The sequence below is a fragment of the Plecotus auritus genome (genome assembly GCF_963455305.1).
Source record: "Plecotus auritus genome assembly, chromosome: 1".
Lineage (NCBI taxonomy): Eukaryota > Metazoa > Chordata > Mammalia > Chiroptera > Vespertilionidae > Plecotus > Plecotus auritus.
The window spans coordinates 187,167,596-187,186,233 of record NC_137770.1 but is presented as its reverse complement, the minus strand read 5'-3'; the positions used below and the strand labels follow the sequence as shown (position 1 = coordinate 187,186,233).

The 18,638-nt window shown below is 39.0% G+C and overlaps 1 protein-coding gene across 3 annotated transcripts in view; it reads right to left on the bottom strand.

Moving 5' to 3' along the window:
- The window catches only part of FAM13A (family with sequence similarity 13 member A), a 293,412-nt gene that overhangs the window by 221,964 nt on the left and 52,810 nt on the right, over window positions 1–18,638 (bottom strand). For all 3 annotated transcript variants that reach the window (XM_080647483.1, XM_080647484.1, XM_080647486.1), the window contains exon 4: window positions 6,422–6,599. In XM_080647483.1, coding sequence (XP_080503609.1) covers window positions 6,422–6,599 — 178 coding nt within the window. The remainder of the gene's footprint in view (window positions 1–6,421; window positions 6,600–18,638) is intronic.

The following is an 18,638-nucleotide window of genomic DNA, read 5'->3' as shown; positions in this document are numbered from 1 at the left end:
GTGCAGCATAAAGCAGACAAGCACTGGGCAGAGCAGACCAGACCATCAAAGGGGGCAGAGCAAAGCTGTCTAGCCAGAGAGGGGCCAGGCCCCAGAGCTGCTCTACAGTCGTGCTGTATCATAACTGAGCTGTTTTGCACTGCATAAAGTTTCCTTCTTCACCGCTCCTCAAATTGGGGACTCGCTGGCATTGATTTGGCACCACAGACCATTGGTTGACACATGGACTTGCTATTTATGAGAAAATTAGTTTCCAAAGTCAGCATGTGAAAAGAAAAATCACGCACAGCCAACATTATACTTTAAATTCTTTTTTTTGTTTGTTTTTTTTTGTTATTTTTTTTTGTTATTTTTTTTTGTTTTTTTTTTCTTTTTTATACTTTAAATTCTTAAAGTACAACATGCCTCAGCATATCTTAAGAAAATAGATTTCCTCCTGTATTGAAAATAGATTCCTCCTATTATGTCCTCAGGTGTACATTGCCTTAGGGCAGATTCACAAGAAAACAGAGACTAAGTCAAGGACAAGGATGTTGGTGTATTATTTTGGGAGAAGGAATAATGGGCAGCAATCTATTTAAAAATAGATTATCGCTGTGAGGAAAGGAGGCAAGTAGGGATGCAAAATAGTAATTTCAAAAAAGAACCCCAATGACACACAACAGTTTGCTTGACAGACGCCTGGTTTGGCAGTCTGGAATTCAGCAGATGGATTCACTGGCGGGAGAAAGAAGAGATGTGCCTACGTTCCCCGACTCCTGTTTCCCTTCATCAAAGGGACTTAACTGTTCTCCCATCCAGGTTCATATCTAGCCCCTCTGGCAGCCTGTCAGGAATTGAGATCCTAGTATGGCATCCAAAGTCACTGGGGAAGCCAGAAACTCTGAGCAGGTGGCTGGTTGACTCAGCTGCAAGGCAGCAGCCAAGGAGAAGGACCCAGCATTCCCAAGGCAGGTGGAAGGTCAGTTCCTGGTAGCAGATTAGTCTGGGAGGTAGGTAGTTCCAGGGCAATTTTAGGAAGTCATAACATATGCTTCTGTTACAAGCACTAAGTTGAAGAAGTTGGTTACAGGCTCCTCCCTGGCCCTGGCCCTGACTCTGGTTAGATCTCGTGCAGGAGGCAACCAATCAATGTCTTTCTCTCACATTGATGTTCCTCTCTGTGTTTCCCTCTCTCTTCTACTCTCCCTAAAAATCAATGAGGAAAATATCCTCGGGTGAGGATTAACAACAACAACAAAAAACACACACATACAAAAACAGAAACTGGGATATTACAAAATTCTTTAGAAAAAATGATACAGAAAATATATAGTTTACAGTCTAAAGTTTGATGAATTTTTCATAGAAAAATACTTATTACTATGACACAGTATATGCTACAAAAACATCATTATATTATTTTACACTATAAAAACATCATTATATTATTTTATACTATAAAAACATCATTATATTATTGCCATAATATATTATAAAAAGTGTAAACTCCTCCATGGCGCAGGTCCACCTCTAGGACATCATTCTAAAGAAATAGCTGCGTGTGTACATAGAGTCACACTCAAGAGGTTCACTGCAACTCTTTTGCTTTGTTTTTAACCATTTTTTAATTGATGGTTAAATTGTTTTTTTTTTTTTCAATTACAGTTTACTTTTTATGTTATTTTGTATTGGTTTCAGGCGTACAGCATAGTGGTTAGACAATCATATTCTTTATAAAGTGTTCTCCCTGTATTTCCAGTACCCACCTGGCACCATATATAGTACCTGTTTATTTTTTTTAAATGACAATAACCTCAGTGCTCGTCAATAGTTAAATAAACTAGAGCAAATTTCACACTATTCAATACTTTAAAACAGTGGTTCTCAACCTTTCTAATGCTGCGACCCTTTAATACAGTTCCTCATGTTGTGGTGACCCCCAACCATAAAATTATTTTCGTTGCTACTTCATAACTGTAATTTTTCTACTGTTAATGAATCGTAATTTAAATATCTGTGCTTTCTGATGGTCTTAGGCGACCCTGCTAGCGGTTCTCAACTTGTGGGTCGCGACCCATAGGTTGAGAACCGCTGCTGTAGAGGCTAAGACCATCGGAAAACACAGATATTTACATTATGATTCATAACAGTACCAAATTACAGTTATGAAGTAGCAACGAAAATAATTTTATGGTTGGGGGTCATCACAACATGAGGAACTGTATTAAAGGGTCGCGGCATTAGGAAGGTTGAGAACCACTGCTTTAAAAAGAATGAAGTATAAATTATATTGATATTAAAAGTTCAAGTTCTACCATAAAAACAATCAAGCTTCACAACCTATGCACCAGGATCTAATTTATATTTAAAAATAGATTATTGCTGTGTTCAGAAAGGATGGAAGGATATATACCTACTGGTTACTGATTTTATTTCTAGGGAGGAGGTTGGAATGGGAGGGACTAATGGAGGATATTTTACTTTTATTCTACATAACTTTCTATTGTTTGAATATTTTAAAATGATAATATTACCCAATCATCTAAATTTAATAAACCTGTAACTGGATATACATGTTGAAACCCTCATAATTAAGAGCCACCTAGAGCCCAGCCGGTGTGGTTCAATGGTTGAGCGTCAACCTATGAACCAGGAAGTCATGGTTCAATTCCCAGTCAGGGCATATACCCAGGTAGCTGGCTCGGTCCCCAATTGGGGGAGGGGGTGCAGGAGGTAGCCAATCAATGATTCCCTCTCATCATTGATATTTCTATCACTCACTCTCTCTCAGAAATCAATAAAAATTTAAAAAATAAATAAAAAATATTTTTTTAAAAAGAAGAGTCACCTAGAAGCCTGGAATCCAGAACATCGAACAATCATATATTGTTTGTGTATTTCTTTTCACTTATATGGTTATATATTTCATAGACATTATTTTGTATCTAAAACTTTATATTCTTATACAAATTATTTCATGAGGATGTTCCCATATCTATTAGAAATAAATCTTCCTCACCTATTGACTATACAGAGTATTCACATTAGTTATTAAGAGAAGTGTTGCCTTCGTTTGTCTTTCAGTGGTTCATGGTGAGACTTGTCCTTGAATAGCAGCTTTCTACTGACCATCTTTATAACATACTGTATACGGACTAACTGTGGTCACTAGAGTTGAAGTGTCTACTTTTCCTTGATGTAGTTAAAGGAACTCCAAGAAAAAAATAACCACTTCTACCTCTTTAGACTCAATTAGATAAATGAGACAGTACAGTACTTTCTAAGTGCTCAATAAACACTATCTGTTATAATTAGTATAGCCTATTTCAATGAGAAAAGGACCTGGTAGTGATGTCTACATCCGTAAGTTTAGAAATACATACCAATTAATAGATCAGAGCAATAGGAATGTACTTAGTGCCATTGAACTGTATATTTAAAAATGGTTAGAATGGTAAATTTTGTTATACAGTATATGTATGTGTGTTTTAGTCCTCATCCGAGGATATTTTTCCCATTGAATTTTAGAGAGAGTTGAAGGGAAGGAGGGAAGAGAGAGAGAGAAACATTGATGTGAGAGAGGCACATTTACTGGTTGCCTCCCAGTTGCGCCCTGACAAGGACTGGGGATTGAGCCTGAAACCCAGGGATGTGCCCTTGACTGAGAATCTAACCCATGATGCTTCGGTGCAAGAGCTGATGTTCTAACCACTGAGCACACCCACCAGACTTGTTGTGTATATTTTATCACAAGAAAAAATTTTTTAAAATACATTTTTATTGATTTCAGAGAAGAAGGGAGACGGATAGAGAGATAGAAACATCAATGATGAGAGAGAATCATTGATTGGCTGCCTCCTGCATGCCCTCTACTGGGGATCGAGCCCACAACCCAGGCATGTGCCCTTGGCTGGAATCGAACCTGGGAACCTTCAGTCCGCAGACTATCCACTGAGCCAAACTGGCTAGGGCAAAAAAAAAATTTAAGCTATAATCATTAGTAGACTCTATAATAAAAACTCATCACTTATTTGATATTTTGACTAACTGAAGCAGGTTATCAGAAATTCCAGATCAAGCCCAATCCAGTAAGCCAGTAATGATATGTGCATCTGTATGTTATTAAATAAGCATTCTATTTATAATCTGCTTTCACCTCTTCTAGAACTTAGGGTTTCAAAATTGCTGAGTAATATTTTCTACTTACCTTTATTTCTTAGATGCAAGTCACCAAATTTTACTCTGCAGATAAATGTAAAATTAAATACAGCTTTTTTTTTTTTACTACCATAGAGCTCCTGAGTAAGAGAAGAATTAGTGGAGCCTGTGTTTGAGACATTTATGTACGAGACTCTAACACATCCTATGAAATACTGTTATTTAAAATTTAAATATCTAAGGTTACAAAGGGGATCATTATTAAGGCAGAACTCCTCCCTCTGGTAGGCTGCAAAGGTCCTGAAGCCTGCAGCCACTATGATCTAAGCCAGAGTTTATATTTAGACAGTGGTTCTCCCGATGTAAAATTACTAGTTCTGGGCAGCTGAATGGTTCTACAGACTAATGGAGTGGATAAGCAGATACACTATTAAGAGAAAAACAAAAAACTTCCTGAGAATTTCTGAGAGCTTTAAAGTGTGAGAAGTGTCCTCTCTTTTTCTCTCTCCTTATAACTAGAAGGAATGTGTTTTATATCAGCAGGGATTAATAGGAGAGTGAAAAGCAAAGTCCCTGGATTGCAAGATCATGTTTCATACTTTAAAGAGCTTTAAGGGAAAATAAAATATAAAGCTTTACAAAAAGTCTTGTGGTTAGTGATGTAGCGCCCACCACAGAAACTAGTTTATTCCTAGGCTAGTTTATTCCTAGAAAATAAATAAATGTAGCTGAGGTTACATTTTTCTGTCACTGACATATTCTGCTTGTAATTTTCCATCCATTAGCAATGTTTTGAACTTTATCACTATTAAAGAAATTATGCACTACATCGTTTTCCTCCCCTTTCTGCTAATCAATGTTTCAGATTAGATTTTTTTAAAATGCTCTTTTTTAGTGAAAGTAAAGCTTAGTTACAGAATCCTATCTAATAAAAGAGTAATATGCAAATTAACCATAACTCCACTACACTCACAAGCCACGCCCATGAGCCAACCAGGAGAGAGTATGCAAATTAACCCAACCAAGATGGCTATGGCCATGGACAGAGCAGGAGGGAGGCTTGGGTTTCCCCGGCGATGGAGGAAGCCAAGCTTTCCACACACTCTGGCCAGCCCAGGCCAGGCCTCCACTTAAGGCTACAAAGTTCCAATTATAGAAGATAAATAAATCCCAACAGAAATTGCTGCCGTCAGACGGAGCAGAAGGCTTGGCTCCACTCCAGGCTACAAAGTTTCAATTGTAGAAGATAAATAAATCCCAGATACCAGGGCCTCTGCTTGGGTTGCCGGGGTGGCGTGACCGGCCTGCAAACCACCACAGGCCCCTTGCCCAGGCTGCCCCACGCCCCAAGGGAACCCCCACCCTGATCTGGGACACCCTTCAGGGCAAACCAGCTGGCCCCCACCCATGCACCAGGCCTCTATCCTATCTAATAAAAGACTAATATGCAGATGGACCATCACTCCAACACACAAGATGGCTGCCCCCATGTGGTCAAAGATGACTGCCCCATGTGGACACAAGATGGCTACCACAAGATGGCCATCAGGGGAGGGCAGTTCGGAGGGAGCAGGCCTGCAAGGGAGGGCAGTTGTAGGCAATCAGGCCAGTAGGGGAGAGCAGTTGGGAGGAACCAGGCTTGCAAGGGAGGGCAGTTGGGGGCTGGTCAAGCCTGCAGGGGCAGGCAGTTAGGGGTGACCAGGCCGGCAGAGGAGGGAAGTTGGGGGCAAACAGGCTGGCAGGGGAGCAGTTAGACATCAATCAGGCTGGCAGGGGAGTGGTTAGGGGGTGATCAGGCTGGCAGGCAGAAGCAGTTAGGGGCAATCAGGAAGGCAGGCAGGCGAGCAGTTGGGAGCCAGCAGTCCTGGATTGTGAGAGGGATGTCCGACTGCCCGTTTAGACCCAATCCCACTGGGATAGGGTCTAAACGGGCAGTCGGACATCCCTCGAGGGGTCCCAGATTGGAGAGGGTGCAGGCTGGGCTGAGGGCCCTCCCCCCCCCGCCCCCCCGTGCATGAATTTTGTGTACTGGGCCTCTAGTTTTAAATAAGGTTGTTTGAAATATTACAAATGATGGTTTCATAGAGGGTATTATCTGCTTTCTTAAAAATTGGTACAAACAATGAGGCTAAAATGCCCAATAGCAAAATGGAACTTCTCCAACAGAAGTTGGTTGACTTTCTGGTTTGAAATAGTATGCGTATACATTCCAGTCATTTTAGGCAATGCTCAAAGAAAAGGGGTATGTGATAATATTTAAAGCAAAACTCCACTAACTTACTGAAAGCAATTGGGCCCAAACACAGTGGCGAGATTGTGGACAGTCATGCGATTCTGCACATGGTGCTTGGCTACCTTTGTCAAGAACTGGCAGAGGTACTTGAGGAGGCAGTAGTGCGTGTCTGGCAGCTCTTTTATTAAGGCTCTTAAGCTATTCTCCTGAGCATCATTTCTGTCATCTGAAAAGAAAAATAAAAAATGTACTCAGGCATATTTCACAGTGACAATAACAAAAATACACAGGTATTCAAATTCTAACACTTTATTCAGAAAAAAAAATCCTAAAGACTGAGATAGGCCATCAAAAAGGGCACTGTTGGCCTTAGCTGGTTTGGCTCAGTGGACAGAGTGTCGGCCTGTGGACCAAAGTCCCGGTTTTGATTCTGATCAAGGGCACGTACCTTGGCTGCAGGTTCCTCCCCAGCCAGGGGCCTGGGGAGGAACTTTCAGGAGGCAACCAATCTCGATGTGTTTCTCTCACATGTGTTTCTCTCTGTCTTTCCCTCTCTCTTCCACTCTCCCTACAATCCATGGAATCCTTGGGTGAGGACTAACAAAACAAAATAAAAAAAAAGCACTCACTTTTGCTTTTCCTATACTCCTTAAGCATTTAACTATTTGTAATGTTAAAGAATTCCTAACTTATTCAAGACATGCTGAAAACTAAGAGCTTTATTCACTGCATGAAATGGGTTCCTTTAAGTGAAAAGATGCAAGTTCTTGACTTAAGAAGAAAAATCGTATGCTGAGGTTGCTAAGATCTACTGGTAGAGTAAGAACAAATCTTGCATTCCTGAATTTGTGAAGAAGTGAAAAGGAATTCATGCTAGTATTCCCTTGCACCTCAAACTCCAAACATGATGGCCACAGTACATTAAGTGCTCAGTTAAGATGGGAAAGCATTAAATGTCTTCAGGGTAGAAGACATGAACAGAAAACATGTTCCAGTGGACAACAACAGTGCTGCACCAGGAAGCATGGAGCCTACAGACTTTAGCAGGGGACCGACCCCCTGTAATGAGTAACACTAAGCCATTTACTGAAAGAGAGGAAACATTACACAGAAATAAGTCTGGACTAAAAAATACAAAAATTACTGGAGAGAGAGAGAGAGAGAGAGACCAAATTCACAAAACTTTTATTACAGTATAGCATGATTGGTCTATTTTATTACTTGTTATTACTGTTGTTAATATCTTACTGTGCCTAATTTATAAATTTACCATAGGTATATATGCATAGGAAAAAACATAGTTGTATAGGGTTTGGTACTATCTGCAGGTTTCAGGCATCCACTGGGGAGGAGGGGGTGTTGAATGTATCCTCCTCGAATATGGGGAGACTAGACTGCTGTACCTATGTAACCTTAGAGTTTACTAGATTCTGTTTCCTTATTTGTAAATGGTAATATTAACTATCTTACAGGGTTGTGATGGGGATTAAATGAAATGATACTTGTCAAGTACTTAGAAGAGTAATTGACGCATACTAAATGCTATAAGTAAGTATTAATAACTCCTTTTACTTTACCTCTATTGAGGTGTGGTTTTATGACCACACTGAGGTTGAAATGAAATGCCATTAATAGGAGCCCATTTCACTCTTATGAATGTTAGAATAAGTGATGCTACTGAACAGCAATGCCAGAAATGTGTAGATTTACATCTTTGTTAGAACCATTTTGGAGAACATTCTACTTATAATCAGAATTATTATTTCTTACTGACCACAAACAATATGATCCAATAAACTAATTTTTAGGGTAAAATAGATTTCTTGGTAATAGAGGCTTTTCATATTAACTTAATTTACTTTTAAAAATGAAATCATATTCAAATACTTTGATAATCCACGTAGTATGTTGCTTTGATGACATTCTTTCCCACTGCACAAAGATCTTGACTAGCAAAGTCAAGATTTACTTGACTAGCAGCAAGAAAGGAAAATAATTAAATTTGGAGGTGATTAAAAACTAATTAAGGACTAACCATTTCTCATACCTGAATATTAGAGCGATAAATAACTATGAAGAGAAAATGTAATTTTATTTTGCCTTTTTTTTTTTTTTAAAGTGACAAATCCAAAGTGAGTCTCGATGTTTTCATGGGTGTGTTTTCTCTGTTTAAAACTGTGCTTTACACCATCCTGACTTCCTTGCTCATCATTTTCCTGCTTCCATTGTGATTGCATATTTATGTTTGAGTTGTCTTTATAAAAAGTTATTGCTGGAAGCAATTTATTACTAAGCTTCATTCACGTTTAACAGCCCTGAAAATGAATGGGCCGCTGGCCTCTGTCTGAAATGAAATCTCAAACACTTGCATGTGAAGACACCTCGTCAAATAAAATAAATTCTCAAATAGTTATGAATTTATGACAATAACATCCTTAAAAATGTAGCACTTTCATCATTTATTTCCAATTTTTGAAATGCAATAAATAATCTTCCCAAGGAAATAAAATGGACAAATAATGGGAATGAAAACAGATATATTCAGAGACTCTCAAGCTTATTAAAATAATATTAAATCCTTTATGGTATGAATGGAAGAATCACTAAACATATTCTCAAAAAACAAAAGTAATTGAGGAAAATATGTCTTGTCTCATTCTATGCCCCCAAACTTCCATTTCCTCTGATGTAAGATGGATTCACTGATTCACTCACTGGGCGAGAATCTTGAGTGTCCTCTACTTCAGTGGTTTTACAACTGCGTACCACATTCGAACCTTCAATAGTCACAAAGTACCTCCTGAATCTTTCTTTAAAGATACTGACAGTGCAGTAAAGGCTTTTCTTTATTAGCATATTTCTTCTCACCTCTTTTCATACTGATTAACTATGTGCTAACATACTGAGAATCTGCAGTTTGTACTGCCTTCCAGAAATATGTGGTAAATGGCACCATTATAGCAAGACTTCCTACATGAGAGAATCATCACGGCTCGACTCCTGTGGAGAAGCTTGTAGGAGAATGCCCAGCATAGCACTGAGTCTGGGAGTCTGGGTGCAAATGTGCCTAATAAGCAGATGCCTTTTCATGTTTGCGAGAAACACAATTCATAATAATTACTTTATTATTACTTTCATTATCTTCTGATTTGCTGATACCTAAATATAATAAATACTACCTATTTATTCATGTTCTTGCATTTATATTGGTAATTACAATGGCTCCCTCGAGTTTTCACACTAAAAAAAAAAAGCATTAGCAGTGCTTCTATTTTTATACACATTAATTCATGATATATACTTATTGCACACCATCTGTAATATTTCCAGGTGTTTTCTATGTGTCTGACAACGCTGAAGATACAGCACTGAACAAAAGAAACCTCATGCTTTTATGAAACATATTCAAACCAAGGGGAGAGACAATCAAACAGTAACATAAGCGCCATGAAGAAATATAAAGCAAGGTGAGGGGAAATAGAGCCGAGTTATGCAGGGGTGGGGAATGTTATTTCATGTGACACAGTCAGGGGGTCAGGAAAGGCCTCTCTAATATGGGACCGCTAAGCAGAGAGCTGAAGGAAAGAGGGAAGTGCATTCTAAGCAATGAAAAGGGGGCCCTGAGGGGGCCTTGGGGCCTGGGCCATGTGGTATAGGTGGGAGAGTGGTAGGAAATAAAGTCAGGAGACAGTGTCGGGGAGGACTAGGGCAGGTCAGTCTTATTTTAAGCCATGGCCTCCCCCCTACTCCCTACTGTCACCCTGAGTGAGGGCTTTGAGCTGTGGGGGGATGTGACTTTAGAGGGCCACTCCGGCTGCTGTGCTGAATCTAGGCTCTAAGGGGCAAAGTCGAAAGCAGGGAGAGTAGGTAGGGGACCATTGTGACAGTCCAGGAAAGAAAAAGCCGGCTGGCCCTGGACCAGGTCGATAGCAGTGAGATGGTAAGTCATGCGCAGATTCTGGATAAAGTTGAAACGTGTCTTGTTTGTTCTACATGTGTAAGTGGATTTATCTATGTAAAACACATGTATGAAACAATCATTCAAGAGGTCTTTATTGAGTGGTTTATTCTATGCTAGGCAAAATTCTAGGCATTTGTGATGCAGCAGCAAGCAAAACAAACCAACCCCTACCTTCATGGAGCTTAGAGTCTAGTGGGTGAGATGTTAAACAATAAATATAGTAATAGGGCTAGGGGAGCTGTGAGTACCAGCCCGGTGAGGGATGGTGATTGAAATTATAAATAAGATTGTTAGGAAGGCCTCATTGAGAATGTGTCTGATGTTTGTAGGCAGTTTAAGTTAAAAAATAAAAATCCACAAACTGGCAAATGTGAGCTCAGAGTTGGAGGTTGAGTTTTAAATGTCTTTTAAAACCCCTCAATCAATTCCTTGCATATAAAAAGTGGTTAAGAAATAGTTTTAGCCCTGGCCAGTGTTGGTAAGTGGTTAGAGCATCGGTTCATGCACCAAAGGGTCGTGGTTTCGGTTTTTGGTCAAGGGCAGGTACCTAAGCTACAGGTTTGCTCCCCACCCCAGCAGGGACATGTGTGAGAGGCAACCAATCGATGTGTCTCTCACACAGCAATGTTTCTCTTTCTTTCTGCCTCTCCCTACCTACCACTCTCTCTAAAAATCAATGGAAAAAATATCCTCAGGTGAGGATTAAAAAAAAAGATAGCTTTAATAGATTGATACACACTTATGACGCACTTTTAAGACACAGTAAGACAAAACAGTATAGGAATTAAATATATCTGAAAGAAATGTGGAATAATTTAATCTATTAGCTGGTTCAAAGTGTTAAGTCGGAATTTGATTAGAGAGAGTTATTTAAATGATAAGAAAAGGGTTATTTGGTGGTAGGAGACTAAGGATACTCAGCAATGAAATTCCACAGAAGGGCCTCAGACATGGAAGTACATGTATCTCTGAAGCTGTTTAAAATATTTTAACTACTTGAAACCTGAAGTTGTTTCTATGAATTGGAATAAAAATTACAATGTTTTAATTCATGGAAAGTTTTAATTCATGGGTCTGGAAAGTTTAAGAAAACTTTGCAGATGGAATAATGGTTAATAATTGAAATAGCCATTATTTTCCTTAACATCAACCTTTACCTAGGACAAGAACTAACTATCTCTTTTAGGGAAAAGTGCCACTTCAAATTATTCAAGTTTTCTTAAAAGATTTCATTCATTTTGGGCTAAATTTGACCCATTTCTCAAGCAAAGACACAAACATTCAACTAGCAGCACATACACAGTACACAGAGAAAATTAGTCAGCACTTAAAGAAGACGGTACCATAAAAACTTCTGTTCAAGAGTAAGCAGCAACCAGTGAACCATGTGACTAGTACTTGCTCTGGTTAAAAAAGATTATAAGCATAATCAGTAATGCTGGACCCACATCACATGACGACACCTAACTCTAATCTGGACATTTATCCTAGTGCTTGTCACGTGCTTTGACTTTTCACTGGCCATGAAGTTATACTGTACTTACAATTTTAGCCCCAATGAGAAAAAAATAAAACTGAATGCTAATCTCTACCATGATATATCTCAAAGCCATGAGAAGGTCAGTCATTAAAAGAAGCAAAATACTTAGCCTCATGGCGCCAGATTTACTGAAGTAGTTTTTTATTTCTTCATTAAGCCTCACAAAAGGATTTATGAAAACTTGCTAATCCATTAGGCAGAAAAATGAGCTGTTGCTGACTTTGGAGATAAAGAGAGGGCATAAGCCCAAGGATGTGGACAGCCCCTAGAAACTAAGGAGACGCCAGCAAGGACACAGGGATCTCAGTCCTAACCACATGGCACTGAAGACTGCTAACGACCTGAATGAGCCTGGTCGGGTAAGAACTCAGGCTGACATACACCTTGATTTTAGTCTTGTGAGACCTGGAATAGAGAAACTAGCTGAGCCTTCACACCCCACTAGTGAGATAATAAACGTATGCTTGCTGTTTTAAGTCACTAAGTTTGTGGTAAAGTGGCAACAGGAATCTAATACATCCCACTTAGAGACAACTAGACTAAAACAGAGATGAAAACTTGTCCATGTCCATACAACCACCACAGAGCTCAACTGCAGTTCAAATACGGGCAGTCTGACCTCAGAGCACATGAGTTGATCAATGTACTCTAACAGAATTAGCTGTTTCATACATGTCAATATTTTTAAATGTTTTCTGAATCGACAAATAAGCAAAATTGATGAATAGTAGTGGGTAGGAATCCTAATTCATTATAGCTTCTTAGGTCCTGGGATGTGTGTGTGGTGAACCACATTTTAATAAAAGCCTACAAGAATGTTGGGCAAAAAATGTTTTCTAAAATATCTATATCTATATAAACAGGGCATATGCTAATTAGCCAGGCATCACAACCGCTCAGGAGGAGCTGGGCGTGCAGATGGGCGGGAGGGGACTGCATGCTGCCCCAGCCCCAGGAGCAGCGGAGAGGAGACACAACACACAGGAGCGCCTGTCCCCACCCCAGCAGACACAACACGGAGGCCAGCGCTGCCCGGGTCAGGTGCGGGTCCCGGTCTCCCCCCCACCCCCCGCGGGGTGCCTCCTCGCACGGCGGGAGGTGGGGCGCCTCCTCACGAGATTTCAATCGCGCTGGGCCTCTAGTGTGAGAATAAAAAATGTGATTACATTTCTTTCTAAATATGCATGGGAAAAACAATCACAAACTGCCTCTGCATTTCATTCTCCAGAAGTAAAATCACTTCTTTAGAGTGACGAGAAGCTTCATAATCACGTCTTACAACTAATGGAATTTGTACTTTTCCATGTTTTTATAGCTCTCTCGCAACCCTTGCCCATGACAAAGTTCTTTCTCAGAGGCCTCACACAAATTTCTCAAAGGGTGAGATGATAAAGTGACTAATAAAAATTAATTACAGTCTTTTCTTAGACACTATTAATGAAATACCAATCTTACCATTCTGATTAGATTCTGTAAGATGAAGAAGTGTGTGTATTGCTAAGTTAGCCAGTATCCACACTCAACTCCTGCTCCCAGAATGAATCTGCATGCTGACCCACACAATTAGTATTTGCTTAAAGTCACATGTAGGCAAAGGTCTGCAGGCCGAACAGAGAATTAGTGAGGCTTTACATTTCAGTCCTATAACAAAAACTAACTCCTGATGATACGTAAATAGTAGGTCAGCTAAATCTGTTCTGAGGGCATTTACTGAGTGCTGAATGCTTGTCAGGGGAAACAGGTGGCACAGATAAAAATATAAGAAACATATAAAATAATCTATCTAAATCTCCAAACTGGAAGATCAAATCTAGGTTAGCTGTTAGACAAGCATTTAACAGCTGAAGAACGTGTTTATGTGGGATGCCAGTACACAGGAGAACAGGAAAAACAATCACAGCACACAGAAAGGGGAGCCTCTGAATATAAAACATGCTAATGTTGAACAATAAGGCACCATCCTGGCTAAATAAAACTTAGCTGCTTGGCTTTCCCTAGGAATATAGTGCTATATTAAGTCGGGGTCGGGGGGGCGGGAAATGACACACATCTTACTAAGTAGTTAATAGGGAAAACATGTCACCACTTATCCTTCCCCTGCGATTCAGCTGACATTGCTCAAGCTGTAAGTGGACTGATTTGGTGTCCTTTGAGTTAAACCATGAAACCCAGAGTTAAGCCCAGAGTTATTTAAGTCTATTTTGAAGGTCTCTTCTTTCTCCATTTAGTCTTCAAATTTGTTTATGGACTCAATGCAAAAATTGGTTATGTCCAGGGGTTCAGAAAAGTAGGTATTTACAATGCAGCTGAATGGAATTAGGACAGATTTATGGCTGGTTAGCAAACTAATCATTTGACATACTTTCAATTTGATATTCTTTAAGCAAATTTTCAATATTTCTTTTAAGTGAGTTGACCTTCTATTAATACAAGTTGGATACCTTTTTTTAAAAAAAATATGGAACGCTTCACGAATTTGCGTGTCATCCTTGCACAGGGTCCATGCTAATCTTCTCTGTATCCTACCAATTTTAGTGTATGTGCTGCCGAAGCGAGCACAAGTTGCATATTTAAAAAAAATAATTCATTTGTTGGCTGTACTCTCTTCCAACTCAATCCAAATAAGATACTCCTCACATAAAAGCATGAATGAAAAATGCAGAATTTATTGAGGATTTCACTCAGTTCATAATAATTAATTCCAAAATTCCCTAATAGACCTTATCCCTTGGCCTTGAAGGGGCTTGGTCTCCTCTCCCTTCTTCCTCTGCAGGCCCATAATCTTCCTGCTACTACAAAATTCTATTGCCTAAAATAAAAAACACAGATAACAACAGGTGTTGGTGGGATGTAGAGAAATTAAAACTCTCATTCATTACTGATGGGAATGTAAAATATTTCAATTACTTTGGAAAATTATTCCTTAAATGTTAAACATAAAGTTACCATTTGACCCAGCAAATCCACTCCTAGGCAGTTACTCAAGAGAAATGAAAGCACATATCCACGTAAGAATTTGTAGGTAAGTGTTCATAACAGCACAGCTAGTCAAAAGGTTATGTCCATATAAGACCATGTAAATACGTGTTCATAACAGCATTATTCATAATAGCCAAAAGGTAAAAAAGGCCCAAAGTCTATCAATGAATGAATGGATAACTAAAGTGTGGTACAGTCATGCAAGGGAATATTAACCAGCCATAAAAAGGAAGGAAGTGCTGATATATGTTCCAACAAGAATGGACCTTGTAACTTATACTAAGTGAAAGAAGCCAGTCACAAGAAAACCACATGGTGTGTGATTCATTTATAGGAAATGTCCATAATAGGCAATCTATATAGACAGATTGCCCAGGGCTGGGGGAAGTGGAGGGGTGGAGGGGAGAAGGAGGAAGGAATGGGGAGTGTCTGCTAATACACTTCCAGTTTGTTTCTGAAATGATAAAAATGTTCTAAAACCAGATGTGGTGATAGTTGGACTCTGTGAATACACTAAGAATCACTAAATCATACACTTTCAAAAGGGTCAATTTTATGATGTGTAAATTATATCTCAATGAACCTCTTAAAAGGAAATTCTGTTTGCTTTAAAATCAAGTATAGGGAAAAAAAGTCAGAGAAGTTACAGCTGAAGATAAGTTTATCTACTTTTCTCCTAATAACTCACTAAAATGACAATAAAATATTTTTTAAAGGTATAATCGTCAAGAATAAAGAGAACTGAAAAGAGGACAATAGATGAAAGACTTCAACAAATTTACATGCACACATGCACACACGCACACATACTTCAAGACCAGCTTTAATGCAGAATTTTGCTTAGCCATGGCTTCTATTTCAGAATTTGCATAATCCCACTCATTACTTATAACTATCTCACAGCATCAAAGGAAAAAAAAAGATTTATATATGTGCTCTGTACAGAAAAGATCATCTAGTTATCAGGATATACAATCTTAGAGATCACAGAGTATCATAAACACAAATAAGGTTTTTCCTGTCACGTGGATCTGATAGAAGCAGAACCAACAGGAATGTCATCAAAACGTATGGAGTCACATGTGGAAACCTGGGCTTCCTGGCACCACATCTGCAACTCATTCCAGTGCAGGTTTCACAATCTGAATGATTGGCACATTGGGAAGAAATGCCAATGGCAACCTTTTAATTCTATTCTACATTTAGATCTTTATCCAGAAGAAAAGAATAGTTTATATACTTGCTATTGCTTATAAAATGCCTAAAAGGCACAAACTGAAAATGAAAAGGGCTTAAAGTTGGAGTTTAATATAATGATTCTGTTTTTCATAGACACAGAAATTTGTGAAGGTTGAATAATTTCAAAAGAAAAGGAACTTCTCAGTAAGAAGAAATTAACGTAGGGTAGGGAATATGTCATGTACTTCCTAAGGAGCTCATACTATCCGAAGAGTGATGACTTAATTAGCATTATAACTAGCCAACATCTGCAAGGTAAAAACCACTCAGCTGATTGCAAACAATGCAAGTGTCATCATGATATGCAGTATGGATAAAAGACAAGCTTGACTCAAACTTTCTGAGTGAATTCCTCACATAATGAAGAAAAGCAGAACTCAAGGCTCAAGCACAAGTCAGCTTATTAAATTAGATTTCTTTACAATTGGACATTGTACTCATGAAAATGGCCCTACTACTAGGGTGCTTTTCTTAAGAAAAACAGTTACTGTTTAAATTATCAAACACTCATAAACTAAAACTCACAGGTACTTTATTCTCACATATTGTTTGTACAGCTATTATAAAATTATGTTCCATTTAAAATCAAGTATGGGGCGGGGGAGGCAAAGGAGAATGTTCATTTAAAGAAGGAGTGATCACATATTCTTCCCAAGATTTCATTATAATGACAATAAAATAATGTTCAAAAAGCATAAGCACCCAAGGGCAAACAAAAACAGCAGCGAAGACAGAAGTAGATGAGACTGCAAAGACGTTTGGAAGTGAATGCAAGTGACTGAAGAGAGAGACACTGTTCCAAAGCCTGTCAGTCTCCAGGGAGCTTACCGCCACTCATGCATTTGGGCAAGTGTGTTATCAGGTAGGAGTGCTGAGGCTTAGTCTCTGGGTATCACTGGATTCCTGGATACCCCAGGCAGCTAAGGGCTATAGTGAAGAACCAGTTGAAAAAATGAGAATCAGTGAAAATCTGCTAGGAAATAATGGGCCTATATCACATTAGGGCTGGTGCTGGGATCAAGAGATTATATAAATAAAATACTTGCTAGGATTTAAACTATATAAATAAAACATCTGCTAGACATTAAACTAAACAGTGGGTAATCTATTGTCACTGCAAGTAATAAATTCTCAAAGAGAATCAATGTTAAAACATAAACTAAAAACATAAAAAATTATCTATACAAATTAAGAAAACACACCCCAGTAAAATTTTTCCCACGGATTTTAGAATCATTCTTTACTCTTAGCTGTGCTAGCCATTAAAGATTTCCAAGACAAAAACATCAATTCTGTAATAATAATTTCTATCCCAGAGACCACCTAAGTAGCATCCACTGTAGGCTCTTTACTAATTAATTTTTATTTGTACACTTACCAAATTGTGATACATTTTTGTCTTTTTCTTTTTTAAACTGTGATACATTTTTTGTAATATTTTTATTGATTTCAAAGAGGAAGGGAGAGATAGAAATGTAATTGATGAGATGAGAGAGAGCCATTGATCAGCTACCTCCTACATGCCCCATACTAGGGATTGAGCTTGCAACCCGGGCATGTGCCCTGACCGGGAACTGGGACCTGCTGGTTCACAGATCGATGCTCAACCACTGAGCCATGCCGGAGGGGTGTGTCATACATTTTTAAAAGCACAGTGTTATGCACTGAATTCTGTCCCTACAAAATGCACAGGTTAAAGCCCTACTCACCCCCAGTGTGACTGTATTTGGGGATAGGGCCTATAAGAAGACAATTAAGGTTACATGAGGGCATAGAAGTAGGGCTCTAAGAAGGGAAAGAGAGACAGTAGGAGAACGTGCACACAGAGAAAATGCCAAGTGAAGGCACCATCAGCAAGCCAAGGAGCGAGATCTTACCAGGAACCACCCCTGCCAGCACCTTGAATCATGGACTTGGAGCCTCCAGAACTGTGAGGAAATAAATTTCTCTTGGTTAAGACCTCCAGTCTGTGGCATTCTGCTATGGCAGCCCAAGCTGACTAATGCACAATATATGCTGGGAAAAGTGTGGGCTTTGCAGCGAGGCAGTTCCCAATTTGCTATAAAGTAACTAACTTACCCTCACTGAGCTTCACTTTCCTTATTCACTGAAATACAATTGACCCTTGCATAACACGGGTTTGAACTACATGAGTCCTTTTTATGCGTGTTCTCCTCCCAACCCCCTTGGTAAATACTGTAAATGTATTTTCTTTTCCTTATGATTTTCTTAATAACATTTTTTTGTCTTGTCTTTATTATAAGAATACAGTATATAATACATATAAATACAAAATGTGTTAACTGACTGCATATGTGATTGGTAAGGCTTCCGGTCAACAGTGGGCTATTAGTCATTAAGTTTTGGGGAAGTCAGAAGCTATACATGGAGCCCTCGCCAGGTAGCTCAGTTGGTTGGAGTATCCTCCCAATATGCCAAGGTCACAGGTTCGATCTATGGTCAGGGCACATATAAGAAGCAATCAATGAAGGCATAAATAATTGGAACAACAAATTGATGTTTCTCTCTCTCTCATATCAATAAAT